Below are 15,217 nucleotides of genomic sequence, written 5' to 3' on the forward strand. Positions count from 1 at the left end.
GGCTGACCACAGCCTCATCCAGCCTGGCCTTAAACACCTCCAGCCATGGAGACTCAACCACCACCCTGGGCAACCCATTCCAGCCTCTCACCACTCTCATGCTGAACAACTTTCTCCTCACCTCCACTCTGAACCTGCCCACCTCCAGCTTTGCTCCATTTCCCCTAGTCCTGTCACTCCCTGAGAGTCTAAAAAGTCCCTCCACAGTTTTTTTGTAGTCCTCTTCAGATCCTGGAAGGCCACAAGAAGGTCTAGCTGCCTCATGACTTTCTAGAGGATCTGAAGGGACTTTGTGATGTTTCTGTCAGCGCAATGTTGAGGTCTTTGTTGTTCTTGCTCCACTTGCATGGCTCAGGTTTGCTAGGGGACTTCTCTCTGTACTGCAAAGCTGGGAGCAACGTCATCTGCGGGGCTTGTGGCATTTAGTCTTGCCCCAACTCTTTCAGTCTGTCCTCATAGGAGAGGTGCTCCAGCCCTCTGATCATCCTCATGCCCCATCCTGCCTCCCTGTCCTTTACTAGCTGGGGTAATATTCTCCCTTGCTTAATTTGGCTTGCAGGTTTCTTTTTTCCTTTTTTTACAGAGGTTTTTTTTTTTCCCTTTCATCATATTTTCGTAAAATAGCAGTGCAGTATCAAGGTTTAAAAAAGCCAACAACACAGAAAATCCTGCTTAAAAGCTGCCCCTTCCTCTATTGCTGACAACACTGTTGAGAGCAAAGAAACTCAGATGAGCCAGCTATCCAGAGCCAAATTGTCATGGTCCTGTGCTCCACTACGTGCTGGATGATTGCTCACTCCATGACCTGAGCATCAGAGTCCTGTTTGCTTCACCTCATTTTCCCCACATCTGAAGCAGAAATATCTCTGCCTGCACAAACGGGAGCTGTGAGCAGAGGTAATTACTTCTTTAAAAGCCTGTTGAGACCCTCAGGCAGAATGACCACTACAGACCTCCACCAGAGTCTGAGTCCTATTCAATATCTTTATTGATGATCTGGACCAGAGGATTGAGTCCAGCATCAGTAAGTTTGCAGATGACACCAAGATAGGAGCAGCTGTGGATTTGTTGAAAGGTAGGAGAGCCCTGCAGAGGAACCTTGCCAGGCTGGATGGGTGGGCAGAGGCCAATGAGATGAGATTTAACAAGGCCAAGTGCAGGGTTCTACAATTTGGCCAAAACAATCTCAAGCAGTGCTACAGGCTGGAGAGAGTGGCTGGAGAGCAGCCAGGCAGAAAGGGACCTGAGGATGATGATAGATAGTAGCTGAAGATGAGCCAGCAGTGTGCCCAGGTGGCCAAGAGAGCCAATGGCATCCTGGCCTGGATCAGGAAGAGTGTGGCCAGTAGGACAAGGGAGGTTATTCTGCCCCTGTACTCAGCACTGGTCAGGCCACACCTTAAGTGCTGTGTCTAGTTCTGGGCTCCTCAATTCAAGAGAGAGGTTGAGATACTAGAGAAGGGCCATGAGGATGCTCAGAGGGCTGGAGCAGCTCTGATGAGAGGACAGACTGAAAGAGTTGGGGCTGTTCAGTCTGGAGAAGAGGAGGCTCCCAGGTGACCTTCTTGTGGCCTTCCAGTATCTGAAGAGGTCCCTCAAAAAAGCTGGGGAGAGACTTTTTAGGCTGTCAGGGAGTGACAGGACTAGGGGGAATGGAGCAAAGCTGGAGGTGGGTAGGTTCAGAGTAGAGCTGAGGAGGAAGTTGTTGAGCATGAGAGTGGTGAGAGGCTGGACTGGGTTTCCCAGGGAGGTGGTTGAGGCCACATGGCTGGAGGTGTTTAAGGCCAGGCTGGATGAGGCTGTGGGCAGCCTGCTCTAGGGTAGGGTGTCCCTGCCCACTGCAGGGGGCTTGGAACTTGCTGATCCTTGTGGTCCCTTCCAACCCTGACTGATTCTCTGGTTCTCTGAAAATCAAGAAGATTTAGTGTTCCTTCCCTGCTGTATGGTCTGTGAGATTCCTAAAATATGACATCTCTGTACTTACTATTTCTTAATGGATTTTATCTCCCCAAGATTGTTCCAATCACTTTTGGAATCCACCTGCATCATCTGGCAAGAAGTTCCACCATTAATGCTTTTCTTTGGTTTTGTTTTTAGCTCTTCAATGTGACATTCATTACTGGCCTTTGTTTTCTCCCTGCCTATCAATCATAGCTTCCCTTAGTCATCTCAGTTCCAGGCTGGAAAGCTTTTTTTTGTTTCAGCATTTCTTGCATTGATGTCATGCCATAGTATTTAATCTCCTTTGTCCCTTTTTCTCTTCTGTCCCCTGTGCTTATTATAATTCTGACATTGTCTTTAGGCAGCATTAAATGATTATTTTTTCCCCTGTTGGCTTCACTGGGCTTTGCATAAAGTGTCTCCATATGGCCATCTTTTTAGATGGATGAGGACTAGGAACACTCCTAAAGTGAGATGGGCAAAACACAAAGCACCACTGGGGAGAGTTGATCCTGTCCAATCAACTGAACCTGTCTCTGGACCTGCTTCAGAGAGGATGAGAGAAATTCGTAGAATCATAGAATCAACCAAGTTGGACAAGACCTCCAAAATCATCCAGTCCAACCTAGCACCCAGCTCTGGCCAATCAACTAGACCATGGCACTGCCTCAGCCAGTCTTTGCTTCAACACCTCCAGGGATGGCAACTCCACCCCCTCCCTGGGCAGCCCATTCCAATGCCAATCACTCTCTCTGGCAACAACTTCCTCCTAACATCCAGCCCAGACCTTCCCCGGCACAACTTGAGACTGTGTCCCCTTGTTCTGTTGCTGGTTGCCTGGCAGAAGAGACCAACCCCCACCTGGCTACAGCCTCCCTTCAGGTAGTTGTAGACAGCAATGAGATCACCTCTGAGCCTCCTCTTTTGCAGGCTGCACACCCCCAGCTCCCTCAGCCTCTCCTCACAGGGCTGTGTTCCAGGCCCCTCTCCATGTTTGTTGCCCTTCTCTGGACATGTTCCAGTATCTCAACACCTCTTGTGAATTGTGTTGGTTGGAAAAGAACTTTAAGATCATTGACTTGAACCTTTTCCTAACTACCAAGTCTAGTGCTACATCATTAAAAGCAGGAGGAAGGCTCTCACTTTCTGCTCAGAAAAGCAGTTCTCTGAGTTTGATGATTTCTGAGTTTGATTATGGTCATTGAAAGCATTGAGAGAGTGGGCAAGATCTTCATTGTTGTTTCCTTAGGTAAAAGACGTAACTCCAGCTAAGTGGCTTGAGATGCTTGAGAGCTGGGCATGTTGGAATTATCATAACCATAAACAACTGTAAGTGGTAGATGTGTGCTGTGAAAGGGCATCAGGGTTGTAACATGAGGTGGTATCAGAAGGCATTGGAGCTTTGTCAGGAAAGGAGCACCGCAGGCATGTAAATACAGACCTGTCACTGCTCCTTGATCAGTAGCCTGAAAACATATTCCAGAAGAGCTTGGGGAATGTTTAGACAAATGATGAGGCTGATGGGAGGCTGGAAATTGGCTAACAATGATGCGTCAAAGGGCAAAACCCTGAGCAGACTAAAAAATGATGAACAAGAGATGATGTTGAGAGGAGAGTGGCAAGATGAGAGAGTCAGATTAGTCAGGCCAAATGTTCTGAAGCTGGGAAGAAATCATAATCAAAGATGATGACAAGGCCATAACAGAGGTAGAAAAATACCATGTCTGCATGACTCTCCAGAATGAAGCTTAATTTCCCAAAAGGGCTGCAAAGCAATCAGCTGGGAACCTCTTCAACAGTGCAGTGAAGGAGGGGATGGGTGGCAGAAACATGCTGCTGCTCTGCCTGTTGGGCTGGGCAGGATGAGCCTTTCATGGGGGACACTGAAGACATAAAGAGAGCAGCCTAAGAGGTGGACTTTAGAAGCCCTCAAGGGATATGCTAGACAGCATAGATCACAGAATCAGAGAATCAGTCAGGGTTGGAAGGGACCACAAGGATCAGCTAGTTCTAACACCCCTGTCATGCTCAGGGACACCCTACCCTAGAGCAGGCTGCACACAGCCTCATCCAGCCTGGCCTTAAACACCTCCAGCCATGGGGCCTCAACCACCTCCCTGGGCAACCCATTCCAGCCTCTCACCACACTCATGCTGAACAACTTCCTCCTCACATTGATCCATTTCCTCTACTCCTGTCAATCCCTGACAGCCTAAAAAGTCCCTCCTCAATTTTTTTGTAGGCCTCCCTCAGATTCTGGAAGGCCACAAGAAGGTCACCTGGGAGCCTCTTCTCCAGACTGAACAGCCCCAACTCTTTCAGTCTGTCCTCATATCAGAGCTGCTCCAGCCCTCTGAGCATCCTCATGGCCCTTCTTTGGACAGGCTCCAGCATCTCCACATCCTTCTTGTGATAGAGGCTCGAGAACTGGATGCAGTACTCCAGGTGGGGTCTCAGCAGGGCACAATAGAGGGGGAAAATCACCTTCCTCGCCCTACTGGCCACACTTCTCCTGATGTAGCCCAGCATCTGGTTGGCCCTCTGGGCTGCAAGTGCACTCTGCTGGCTCATGTTGAGCTTCTTCTCCAGCAGCACCCCCATGTCTCTCTCCTCAGGGCTGCTCTCCAGCCACTCACCGCCTAGCCTGGATTTGTGCTTGGGATTGCATTGTGACACTGCAGCCATGCTGAGAAGCAGCACAAGTATCCATTGAGGTGGGAAGTACTGAGCATCGCTTTGAAGGTTGTCCTCCCTTCAATGACGCATAGGTGAGGAACAACAAGTAGCGGTCAAGACCCAGCTCCTGTGTTGGCCAGATCCCCACCTCCTTACAGTCCTTCTTAGATCTCTTGCAGCTCAGCACATTTGCACCCCTGGTTAGCTCAATACTTAACTGTCCTCCTGGCAGTAACAAGGTTCTTTCCAGCATGGTTACCTGGTTGGGATCAGGCTCAACTTCATCCCAGTTGTGTGTCAAGTGGCCTTCCTCAAGAGGTTTGAAGGGTTTATGGCAGACTGAAGGTAGGACCCGATACAGCCAGCTACAAACAAGGAAAAGACTTGGATTAGCTTGGGGAGAGATGACACTCTCTGGGTGGCTGCTAGCTGATTGAGCTCCTAAAGGCAGGTATGACATTTACATTAGGGGCAACTAAATGAAAATGGGTATGAAATATCAAACACAAGCTCACAACCAGAGACCTCCAGAGAGATGGCTTTTAATTATGGGCTCTAAATAGAAATATAGGCTGTTACATGTAGGTAGATGTCTAGATATAATTCCTTATGTTTCCATTCATACACAGATATATAAACATACATTTAAAAAAAAGAAGATACAGCTTTATCTGTAAAGGCTGAGAGACCTAAGGTTATTTAGCCTGATCGGACTTGATGATCTCAAAGGTCTCCTCCAACCTCAACAGCTGATTCTATGATTCTAAGACCAGAGTTTTACATGGGATGACACTCCCTACTGCTGTAGGGACACTCCCCCATGCCTCCTTCACTTCCTGGGACTGTCACTCTCCTTCCTTCCTGCCCTCTGTGTCCATGGGTGCAGACCCTGCCATGGCCAGCTCCAGCAGCCAAAGTTGGGCTCTCAATCGGGTAGGTGAACAGAGATAAGCAGGAGAATCTGTGCTAGGCAGGGCTGCCAATGCCTTTGATGTGTTAACAGCAGTGGTTGCAGTTTGGGTGGGTGGGAAAGGGGAGGAGGGAGCCCTCCCGTGAGAGCTGGAAAATTTCCATCAAGGACATCTTCATGCAGCAAACAATGATTCATCCCTTCCCCACACACACCATGAGCTGACATCAGCCTGGAGAGCAGAGCTCTGCTAGGCAGCTCAGATTGATGCATTTGCGTTTCAATTGAAGGAACAACAGAAGGGACAGAAAAGTCACTGTGGGAGATGCAAAATGAGAAAATCATCTTCTCCAATCTGGTCATGGCCAGAGCACAACGACCAAGACAGAGCTCCAGGACACTTGCTGCCAGCTGGAACAATCTGTCTACAGCACTGCTGGGAATAGGGGTGGTAAGCAGCATGCTGGCTGCTTGATGCTGGTCTGAGCCCCTCAACAGCCTGAAAATGGGTACAGTTTGAGCTAGCACTTAACCAGCCCTGATCAGCATGGTGGAGCATCCCTTAGGAGAAGGAGAAAATCCTGCTCAGAGTCCTGGTTCAGGCACTGTCCATCAGGTACTTGCAGGCACCAGCCACAGTGGTTGTTTAACCAGGTGCTTGCTAGCACCAGCTCTGAGGTTACTTAACATAGTACACACAACCCATTCAGGGCCATCTTGTCCCTATCCTCATGCAGAAAACCACTTTCTTTCCCATCCTGACACCTCCTTCCTCAGCATTTTTGTAACCCAATTGCCTCACCAAAGCCTTCTCTCTTCCTCTCCCACGGTTTCCTCCCTTACACTTCTCCCAGTGCACAGCAGAGGGTTTTCACCCACCTGGGCTCACAGAAAACGCTGGTGGCACAGAGGCAGCCTCTCCATCCCTCCCCAGTGGCCCATAGCACCCACCCACTCCTGAGGGTTACCTTGAGGGTTACCATACCTTCTCTTATTTGTGGTCCGAGGACAGGTAAAGGCAGAGCCTGAGAGCTGCTCAGCATACAGACCATATGGGCAGACTTGTGGATTATTCTGAATGGAAGGAGAAGGGAAAGTAAGGAGTGAGAAAATTGAGAGGCAGCAGCATGGCATCTATTTAGCTCTGGGAGACCCAGCAGAACACCCTGGCAGGTGCCCAGCACCCCGGTGCTGTATGGTAGACTGTGCTACTGAGTCTATGCGTCAATCCCAGGAGTTGTATCTTCTTACTCGCACGAGGATGGGTGCCCCATGAGTATCAACTGGACCCTCCAAAACCCTATCCTCACATGCCATAGAATCATAGAATCAAGCAGGTTGGAAGAGACATCCAAGGTCATCCAGTCCAACCTAGCACCCAGCCCTGTCCACTCAATTAGACCATGGCACTAAGTGCCTCAGCCAGGCTTTGCTTCAACACCTGCAGGGACAGCGACTCCACCACCTCCCTGGGCAGCCCATTCCAATGTCAATCACTCTCTCTGGAAACAACTTCCTCCTAACATCCAACCTAGACCTCCCCCAGCACAACTTGAGACTGTGTCCCCTTCTTCTGTTGCTGGTTGCCTGGGAGAAGAGACCAACCCCCACCCGGCTACAGCCTCCCTTCAGCTAGTTGTAGACAGCAATGAGGTCACCCCTGAGCATCCTCTTCTCCAGCCTAAACACTCCCAGCTCCCTCAGCCTCTCCTCACAGGGTTGTGTTCCAGGCCCCTCTCCAGCCTTGTTGCCCTTCTCTGGACACATTCTCAACCTCTCTTGAATTGAGGAGCCCAGAACTGGACACAGCACTCAATTTGTGGCCTGAGCAGTGTTGAGTACAGGGGAAGAATAACCTTCCTTGTCCTACTGGCCACACTCTTCCTGATCCAGGCCAGGATGCCATTGGCTCTCTTGGCCACCTGGGCATACTGCTGGCTCATGTTCAGCTACTATCTACCACTACCCCAGGTCCCTCTCTGCCTGGCTGCTCTCCAGCCACTCTGTCCCCAGCCTGTAGCACTGCTTGGGGTTGTTGTGGCCAAAGTGTAGAACCCTGCACTTGGCCTTGTTATATCTCATCTCATGGTCAGATGCCACACAAATGCCCTAATGAGCTGGCACAGACACTGAGGCAACATAACTGCTGTGAGAGCAAGCTTGGTAGGGTCAGCAAGAGGAGCATCAGGGAAAAGAGGATTAATCCCAGTGCTTACAGACTTTAGACCACACCTTTATTATGCACACATTTTTGGGAAGGCTTAGCATTCAGAGGGGTTGCTCCAGAGCATGTCTGCCTGGCTTTCCAGAGGACTGATAAACATTCACACCTTTGGTTCTCCCTCCTACACTCTAACCTCCTCCTCCTGTCCTCTGCTCAGGGGAGGGGTGCCTGAAGCAGGTGTTTTGCTGGCATTCTGCTTCCTCCTGCCAGTGTTGTTTGCTGACCAAGAGTGGGAGCGACCTGTGTGGGAGCCTTGGCTTTTCCATGGGACTTCTGCACAGTGCTGGTCCTCTGGAGTACAAAGAGGACACTTTTGCCTTTGCAGAGCTATGGGTAGGAATAGCACAGTCTGAGCAGCCCTTGTGAGATCATAACTAGAGAACAAGCTCGCTCTTTTCAGAGAACAGAAATGAAACATTCTGATCTAAGTAGGCCAGCATCTATTTGTTGGAGATCAGCAAGAAGAAGCAAAAGTACCCAAGAACCACAGGTAATTGCCCAGTGGGACAGCCACACACACCATTCACCATCCCATCTCCCTCCTGCAAGGTCTGGATTAGCATCCTGTCATCCCGCTGCAGTAGCTGGGTAGTTCAGACAACCATATGGTATCAAACACTGCCCTGACTGGTGCACAGCAGGTAAAGGCAAAGCTCTTAGAAGGCACAGAGCATTCAGCCCTCAAACTCCACCTTGTTGACATGGGTATAGAGTGAAGCAGGGGGGATCGATAGCCCTTGTCATTTTTATCTTAGCCAGCACTACTGCAGATGTCAGTGCTATGAATACTGCAGAGGAGAAAGGATCCACCTCTGGGACTGGAGTTGGTTTTGATTGTAGAATCATAGAATCAGTCAGGGTTGGAAGGGACCACAAGGATCATATGGTTCCAACCCCCCTGCCATGCCCAGGGGCACCCTACCCTACAGCAGGCTGCACACAGCCTCACCCAGCCTGGCCTTAAACACTTCCAGCCATGGGGCCTCAACCACCTCCCTGGGCAACCCATTCCAGCCTCTCACCACTCTCATGCTCAACAACTTCCTCCTCATATCCACTCTGAATCTCCCCACCTCCAGCTTTGCTCCATTTGCCCTAGTCCTGTCAATCCCTGAGAACCTAACCCTAACCCTAACCATGTACCATAGAATCAACCAGGTTGGAAGAGACCTCCAAGGTCACCCAGTCCAACCTAGCACCCAGCCCTCTCTCCCCAGCTTTATTGGAGGCCCCCTTCAGATCCTGGAAGGCCACAAGAAGGTCACCTGGGAGCCTCCTCTTCTCCAGACTGAACAGCCTCTCTCTGCTGAGACCTCACCTGGAGTACTGCATCCAGTTCTTGAGCCTCCATTACAAGAAGGATGTGGAGATGCTGGAGTGTGTCCAGAGAAGGGCCATGAGGATGATCAGAGGGCTGGAGCACCTCTCATATGAGGACAGACTGAAAGAGTTGGGGCTGTTCAGTCTGCAGAAGAGGAGGCTCCCAGGTGACCTTCTTGTGGCCTTCCAGAATCTGAGGGGGGGCTACAAAAAAGCTGGGGAGAGACTTTTTTGGCTGTCAGGGAGTGACAGGACTAGGGGAAATGGAGTAAAGCTGGAGATGGGGAGATTCAGAGTGGATGTGAGGAGGAAGTTGTTCAGCATGAGAGTGGTGAGAGGCTGGAATGGGTTGCCCAGGGAGGTGGTTGAGGCCCCATGGCTGGAGGTGTTTAAGGCCAGGCTGGGTGAGGCTGTGTGCAGCCTGCTGTAGGGTAGGGTGTCCCTGGGCATGGCAGGGGGGTTGGAACTGGATGATCCTTGTGGTCCCTTCCAACCCTGACTGATTCTATGATTCTATGTGAAAGGAGATGAGAGAGCTTTAATACTTCAGAGTTCAGTTCTTGTCTCTGCAGACAAAGTAGCTAACATCACATGGGTCATGATTCCTTTCTTTAAAAGTGAACTACCCAATGTAATTTATTCTCATCAAACATGTTCAGAAGTTATTTACTTCTAAGAATGAATCTGTCATGTTATTACAGGCATTCATGCCCTCTCTCTACAAAGAAGCTGCTCTCCTGCCCAAGCCTTCTAAGATGGCTTCAATGAACCAAATTCCTACAGAAATCACAGACTGGTGGGGTTGGAAGTGACCTCTGGAGATTGTCAAGACCAGCCTCCCTGATAAAGCAGGACTTAAAAATCACCTTTCCTGCACAAGTATTTCTCTTTGCCAAGCTTCAAAATTCTGCTCACTGGAACAGGCTGAATGCTTTTACTCAGGCTGTGCTTTCAAGACCCCTCTGCATGCATTCCTGTGTGACCTGCCCTAGGTGGTCCTGCTTTGACAGAGGGGTTGGACTCACAGAATTTCTTAGATTGGAGAAGCCCTTCAAGATCATGGAGTCCAATCATTAGTTTCACACTGACAAATCCTTGACTAAACCAAACCCCTCAGCACATCTCATCACTGTGAATTGCTGTGGTTGGAAAAGACCACCAGGATCATCCAGTCCAACCTTCATCCCAGCAGCCTTCATCACTAGATCATAGCCTTAAGCACCACATCCACTCTCCTTTTAAACATCTCCAGGGATGGCAACTCCACCACCTCCCTGGGCAGCCTGTTCCAGTGCTTAGTGAAGAACTTCCTCCCAACATCCAACCTAAGCCTCCCCTGATGCAACTCGAGGCCATTTCCTGTTGTCCTATCATTAGTAATTGGGGAGAAGAGACCAGCTCCAGCCTCACTACAACCTCCTTTTAGGTAGTGACCTGATGATCTGTGGAGCTCTCTTCCAACACCTGCCATTCTATGATTATACGATTCCAAAGCAAATGGCTTCTTTCTTGGTGTGGCTGAGCTGCTTGTATTGCAGACTCCTTTTGGAAAGAAACCTGCTGTTGAGCAGTGCTGTGCTAGGTTGAGCCTAGCTGGGATATTTTAGTGAGGTGGATTAGATGATAGGCTGTGAAAAGGAAACAATGGTGACACCTGCTGCACTCATAGGCTTGCTGAGATGTATAAGAACAAGGACACAAAAACAGATAAGAGAATTGCTCTCTCTTTGGCTCTGGCTGCCTCCCTTCTCTCTCCCTAACCTGCTAATCCATCTGCTTCATAACCCATCTTGGTTGATACTCCAAACTCACCTTGAATTTAATGCAAAGTCTGGGATAAGGTAGAAGAGTAGAAAGGAGGTGGAAGTGTGGTTGGGAGCCCCTCCTGGGGACTCTGGTTTCTGGGGGGGCTGTTGTGTTTCTGTATTACTTTTTAACTTGTCTATTTCTGTCTATAGCTGTATAGATTGTAAATGCCTGCTTGTGTGTTGTACTAAGCTGTAAATATAAAGCTTAATTCTCCAATTTCCAGCTTGTCTGAGTCTAGTCTGGGTGATTTTCACAAGTGTGAGGGGGGTGGGTAACATCCAAACCATCACAAGTGGTAATTTAGGCAAGTATTTTACCCTCCCCCAATGTGAAACTTGGAAGCTCCTGAGTAACCTAAAAACAAACAAAAAATATGAATGGATATCTTTAATTCTGATTATTGCCAGCATCTTATAATACCAGCCCTGCATAAAGAAGGTTCCTGGAGACATTTGTGAAGATTACAAGAAGCTCAAGGAACAGATATTCACTCTGCTCAGTATCATTTTAATGCAGCTCAGTACCTGTCCCTGTGGTAAAGCTCCTGGACATCGTGGATCCTCAGAAGCATGTTCATTTCCAAATCCTGACAAGTACTGGAAAATAAACGACACAGCTCATTAGCATTTTGAAAAGACAAGCAAAACCTCTCACACCCCACACCCCCCACCCCCCAGCTCCTAGGTCTGCTTCATTAGCTAAATGCCAATTGTATCAGGAAGAGTGTGGCCAGTAGGACAAGGGAGGTTATTCTGCTCCTGTACTCAGCACTGGTCAGGCCACACCCTGAGTGCTGTGTCCAGTTCTGGGCTCCTCAATTGAAGAGAGATGTTGAGATATTGGAATGTGTCCGGAGAAGGGCAACAAAGCTGGTGAGGGGCTTGGAACACAGCCCTGTGAGGAGAGGCTGAGGGAGCTGGGGGAGTGCAGCCTGGAGAAGAGGAAGCTCAGGGGTGCCTCATTGTTGTCTACAACTACCTGAAGGGAGGCTGTAGCCAGGTGGGGTTGGTCTCTCCTCCCAGGCACCCAGTAAGAGAACAAGGGGACACAGTCTCAAGTTGTGCCAGGGGAGGTCTGGGCTCGATGTTAGGAGGAAGTTGTTGCCAGAGAGGGTGATTGGCATTGGAATGGGCTGCCCAGGGAGGTGGTGGAGTAGCTGTCCCTGCAGGTGTTGAAGCAAAGCCTGGCTGAGGCACTTAGAATCATAGAATCAGTCAGGGTTAGAAGGGACCACAAGGATCAGCCAGTTCCAACCTCCCTGCCATGGGCAGAGTCAGCCTACCCTAGAGCAGGCTGAGAAGAGACCACTTAGTGCCATGATATAGTTGATTGGCCAGGGCTGGGTGCTAGGTTGGGCTGGATGATCTTGGAGGTCTCTTCCAACCCTGTTGATTCTATGATTCCATGATTCTATGATTCTAAGCATGGTGGAGTGGGAAGCGCAGACAGGATTAGCCCTTCTGCTAAATTTGCATGTTTTTTTCTGATCACATTGTGCACCACATACTGCAGCAATAAGTCAGATATCTCTCACATACACTGCCAGACTCAAGAGCAACAGGGTGATGTGTAGGAAGAACTGTCCACCATCAATATGGAGGCATGGTAGCCCCATTAAAGTTCAGTCTGACTTGTCTTGAATCATGGATATTATGCAGGCTTCCTTGCAAATTCATACACTGAGTTCTTCAGATGCTCAGGGGTTGAAATTGGCAGGTGAGGGACTGAAATTGGGAGCTGTTGTTTAATTCTTGCAGTACATCCTCAAGACCATCAAGAAAATGGTGAAGATGTCACTGAAATGCAAGAGGAGGGAAAACTTGCTGAGACTTAAACTGTGTCACTGATTTCCTGTAAGTGTTGTGATTGCTCAGCTCTTATTTCCCACCTGAACCATGGACATTAAGCATTGCCCAGCTGAGCATAAACTGTCCACCATGGAGGTAAGCAATCAATAATCCACTCCCAGGTGACAATCTGTTTTTCTAGAGTGAAGTATACCCGAGAGACCCATGAATGCAACAGCGCTTCAGTTCTTCCTACACATGGCCCTGTTGTTCTTGAGTCTGGCTGTGTATGTGACAGCTCTCTGACTGATTTCTGCAGTACATGGTGCAGAATGCACTCAGTGCCTGCCGTGCCTCCAGCTGGTGCTCTGAGCATGACTAAAAGCCACAAGATCCCCAGACGACGTTTCTCCCAGCTTTGCAGCACTGAGAGAAGTCCCCTAGCAAACCTGAGGCATGCAAGAGGAGCAAGAACAACAGAGACCTTTATACTGCACTGACAGAAATGTCACAAAGTCCCTTCAGATCCTACAAAAAGGCATGAGGCAGCTAGAGAAGTCTGGAGAGGAGGAGGGTCCCAGGTGACCTTGTGGCCTTCCAGGATCTGAAGGGGGCCTACAAAGAAGCTGGGGAGGGACTTTTTAGGCTCTCAGGGAGTGACAGGACTAGAGGGAATGGAGCAAAGCTAGAGATGAGTAGGTTCAGAGTGGATGTGAGGAGGAAGTTGTTGAGCATGAGAGTGGTGAGAGGCTGGAATGGGTTGCCCAGGGAGGTGGTTGAGGCCCCATGGCTGGAGGTGTTTAAGGCCAGGCTGGATGAGGCTGTGGGCAGCCTGCTCTAGGGTAGGGTGTCCCTGCCCATGGCAGTGGTCTTGGAACTGGTGGATACTTGTGGTCCCTTCCAACTCTGACTGATTCTATGATTCTAGGATTCTATGAGCCTGCTGAGCTCTGCGGGAACGCAGAGGTGTTTTGGCAGCTCAACGGCCAAGGGAGAGAGTTACATATTAACACTCCCCTCTACCAACTGCAAGCAGAAGCTGAGCCTCTGGGCCACCTTCCCACGATGGCGCTGGGATGGCAAAGCCCAGGAGTCCCAGCACTTGGCTGACTCACGAGTGCTTGCTGCAATCGGGTGGCTGCGGCACTGCGACGCTGCTGCCTGCCAGCAGCTGCCTCGGGGCTCCAGAGCTGAGAAAGATCACCAAGACACAGGCGCCTTCCTCCGGTGTGGTGTGACAGCCAGGCAGGCAGAGGTGTGATGCAAAGGTAGCCTGGCAAATCCCGTCTCTGGTTTAGTGTAGTGCCTGGATTATTCGCCTCGAAAAGTTCACAGAATGTTAGGGGTTGGAAGGGACCCAAGGAGAGCATCGAGTCCAACCCCCCTGCCACAGCAGGACTATACTATTCTAGCAGAGATCACAGAGGAACACATCCAGACAGGCCTTGAAAGGCTCCAGAGAAGGAGACTCCACAACCACTCTGGGGAGCCTGTCCCAGTGCTCTGGGACCCTTACAGTAAAGAAGTTCCCCCTTGTGTTGAGGTGGAACCTCTTTTGCTGCAACTTGCACCCATTGCTTCTTGTCCCATCCCAGGCAGCAAGTGAGCAGAGCCTGTCCCTGGCTCTTGACCAGCCCTCAGGTGTTTATAAACATTTATCAAATTCCCTCTCAGTCTTCTCTTCTCCAGTCTAAACAGCCCCAGGTCCCTCAGTGTCTCCTCATAAGATATGCCCTCCAGTCCCCTAATCATCCTTGTATCATAGAATCATAGAATTGACCAGTTTGGAAGAGACCTCCAAGATCATTCAGTCCAACCTAGCACCCAGCCCTATCCAAGCAACTAGACCATGACACTAAGTGCCTCAGCCAGGCTTTTCTTGAACACCTCGAGGCATGGTGACTCCACCACCTCCCTGGGCAGCCCATTCCAATGCCAATCACTCTCTCTGACAAGAACTTCCTCCTAACATCCAGCCTAGACCTCCCCCAGCACAACTTGAGACTGTGTCCCCTTGTTCTGTTGCTAGTTGCCTGGCAGAAGAGACCAACCACTCCTAGCCCTCTGCTGGATCCTCTCCAGCAGATCCCTGGCCCTCTTAAACTGGGGAGCCCAAAACTGAACACAGTATCCAAAATGAGGTCTCACCAGGGCAGAGTAGAGGGGCACGAGAACATCCCTTGATCTGCTGGACACACTTCTCCTAATACACCCCAGGATGCCACTGGCCCTCTTGGCCACATTGCTGTGCCATGGTTAACTTGTTCTCAGCCTGGCACAATTTGCAGCTCCCTCTGAGAAAGTTCCCAGGTGAGCAAAGGCTTAGAGAGCAAAACTGAACTGTCCTGAAAAACACTGTGCTTCCCTCTGGCACCTGTCCGGGAACCTGGAAGAAAAGTCCTTCCCCAAGGGGAATGAAGCTGGCTGGAAGCCCTGCTTAGCCCAAACCTGAAAACATCTCAGTTTTTGTTTAGGGAAGATATCTCTCTCCTTCTCACAATTGAACCTACATTGCTAGGACTCTGCTTTCTACTGACTTCTGCAAGAAGC

At 49.8% G+C, this 15,217-nt stretch overlaps 1 protein-coding gene across 1 annotated transcript in view; it reads right to left on the minus strand.

Moving 5' to 3' along the window:
• The window catches only part of HGD (homogentisate 1,2-dioxygenase), a 38,252-nt gene that overhangs the window by 17,971 nt on the left and 5,064 nt on the right, over positions 1-15,217 (minus strand). The window contains exons 2-4 of the mRNA XM_064143379.1: positions 11,405-11,476; positions 6,513-6,601; positions 4,877-4,982 (exon numbers count right to left, since the gene is read on the minus strand). Of these exons, the coding sequence (XP_063999449.1) occupies positions 4,877-4,982; positions 6,513-6,601; positions 11,405-11,476 (267 nt within the window). The remainder of the gene's footprint in view (positions 1-4,876; positions 4,983-6,512; positions 6,602-11,404; positions 11,477-15,217) is intronic.

Source organism: Pogoniulus pusillus, chromosome 5 (assembly GCF_015220805.1).
Source record: "Pogoniulus pusillus isolate bPogPus1 chromosome 5, bPogPus1.pri, whole genome shotgun sequence".
Taxonomy (NCBI): domain Eukaryota; kingdom Metazoa; phylum Chordata; class Aves; order Piciformes; family Lybiidae; genus Pogoniulus; species Pogoniulus pusillus.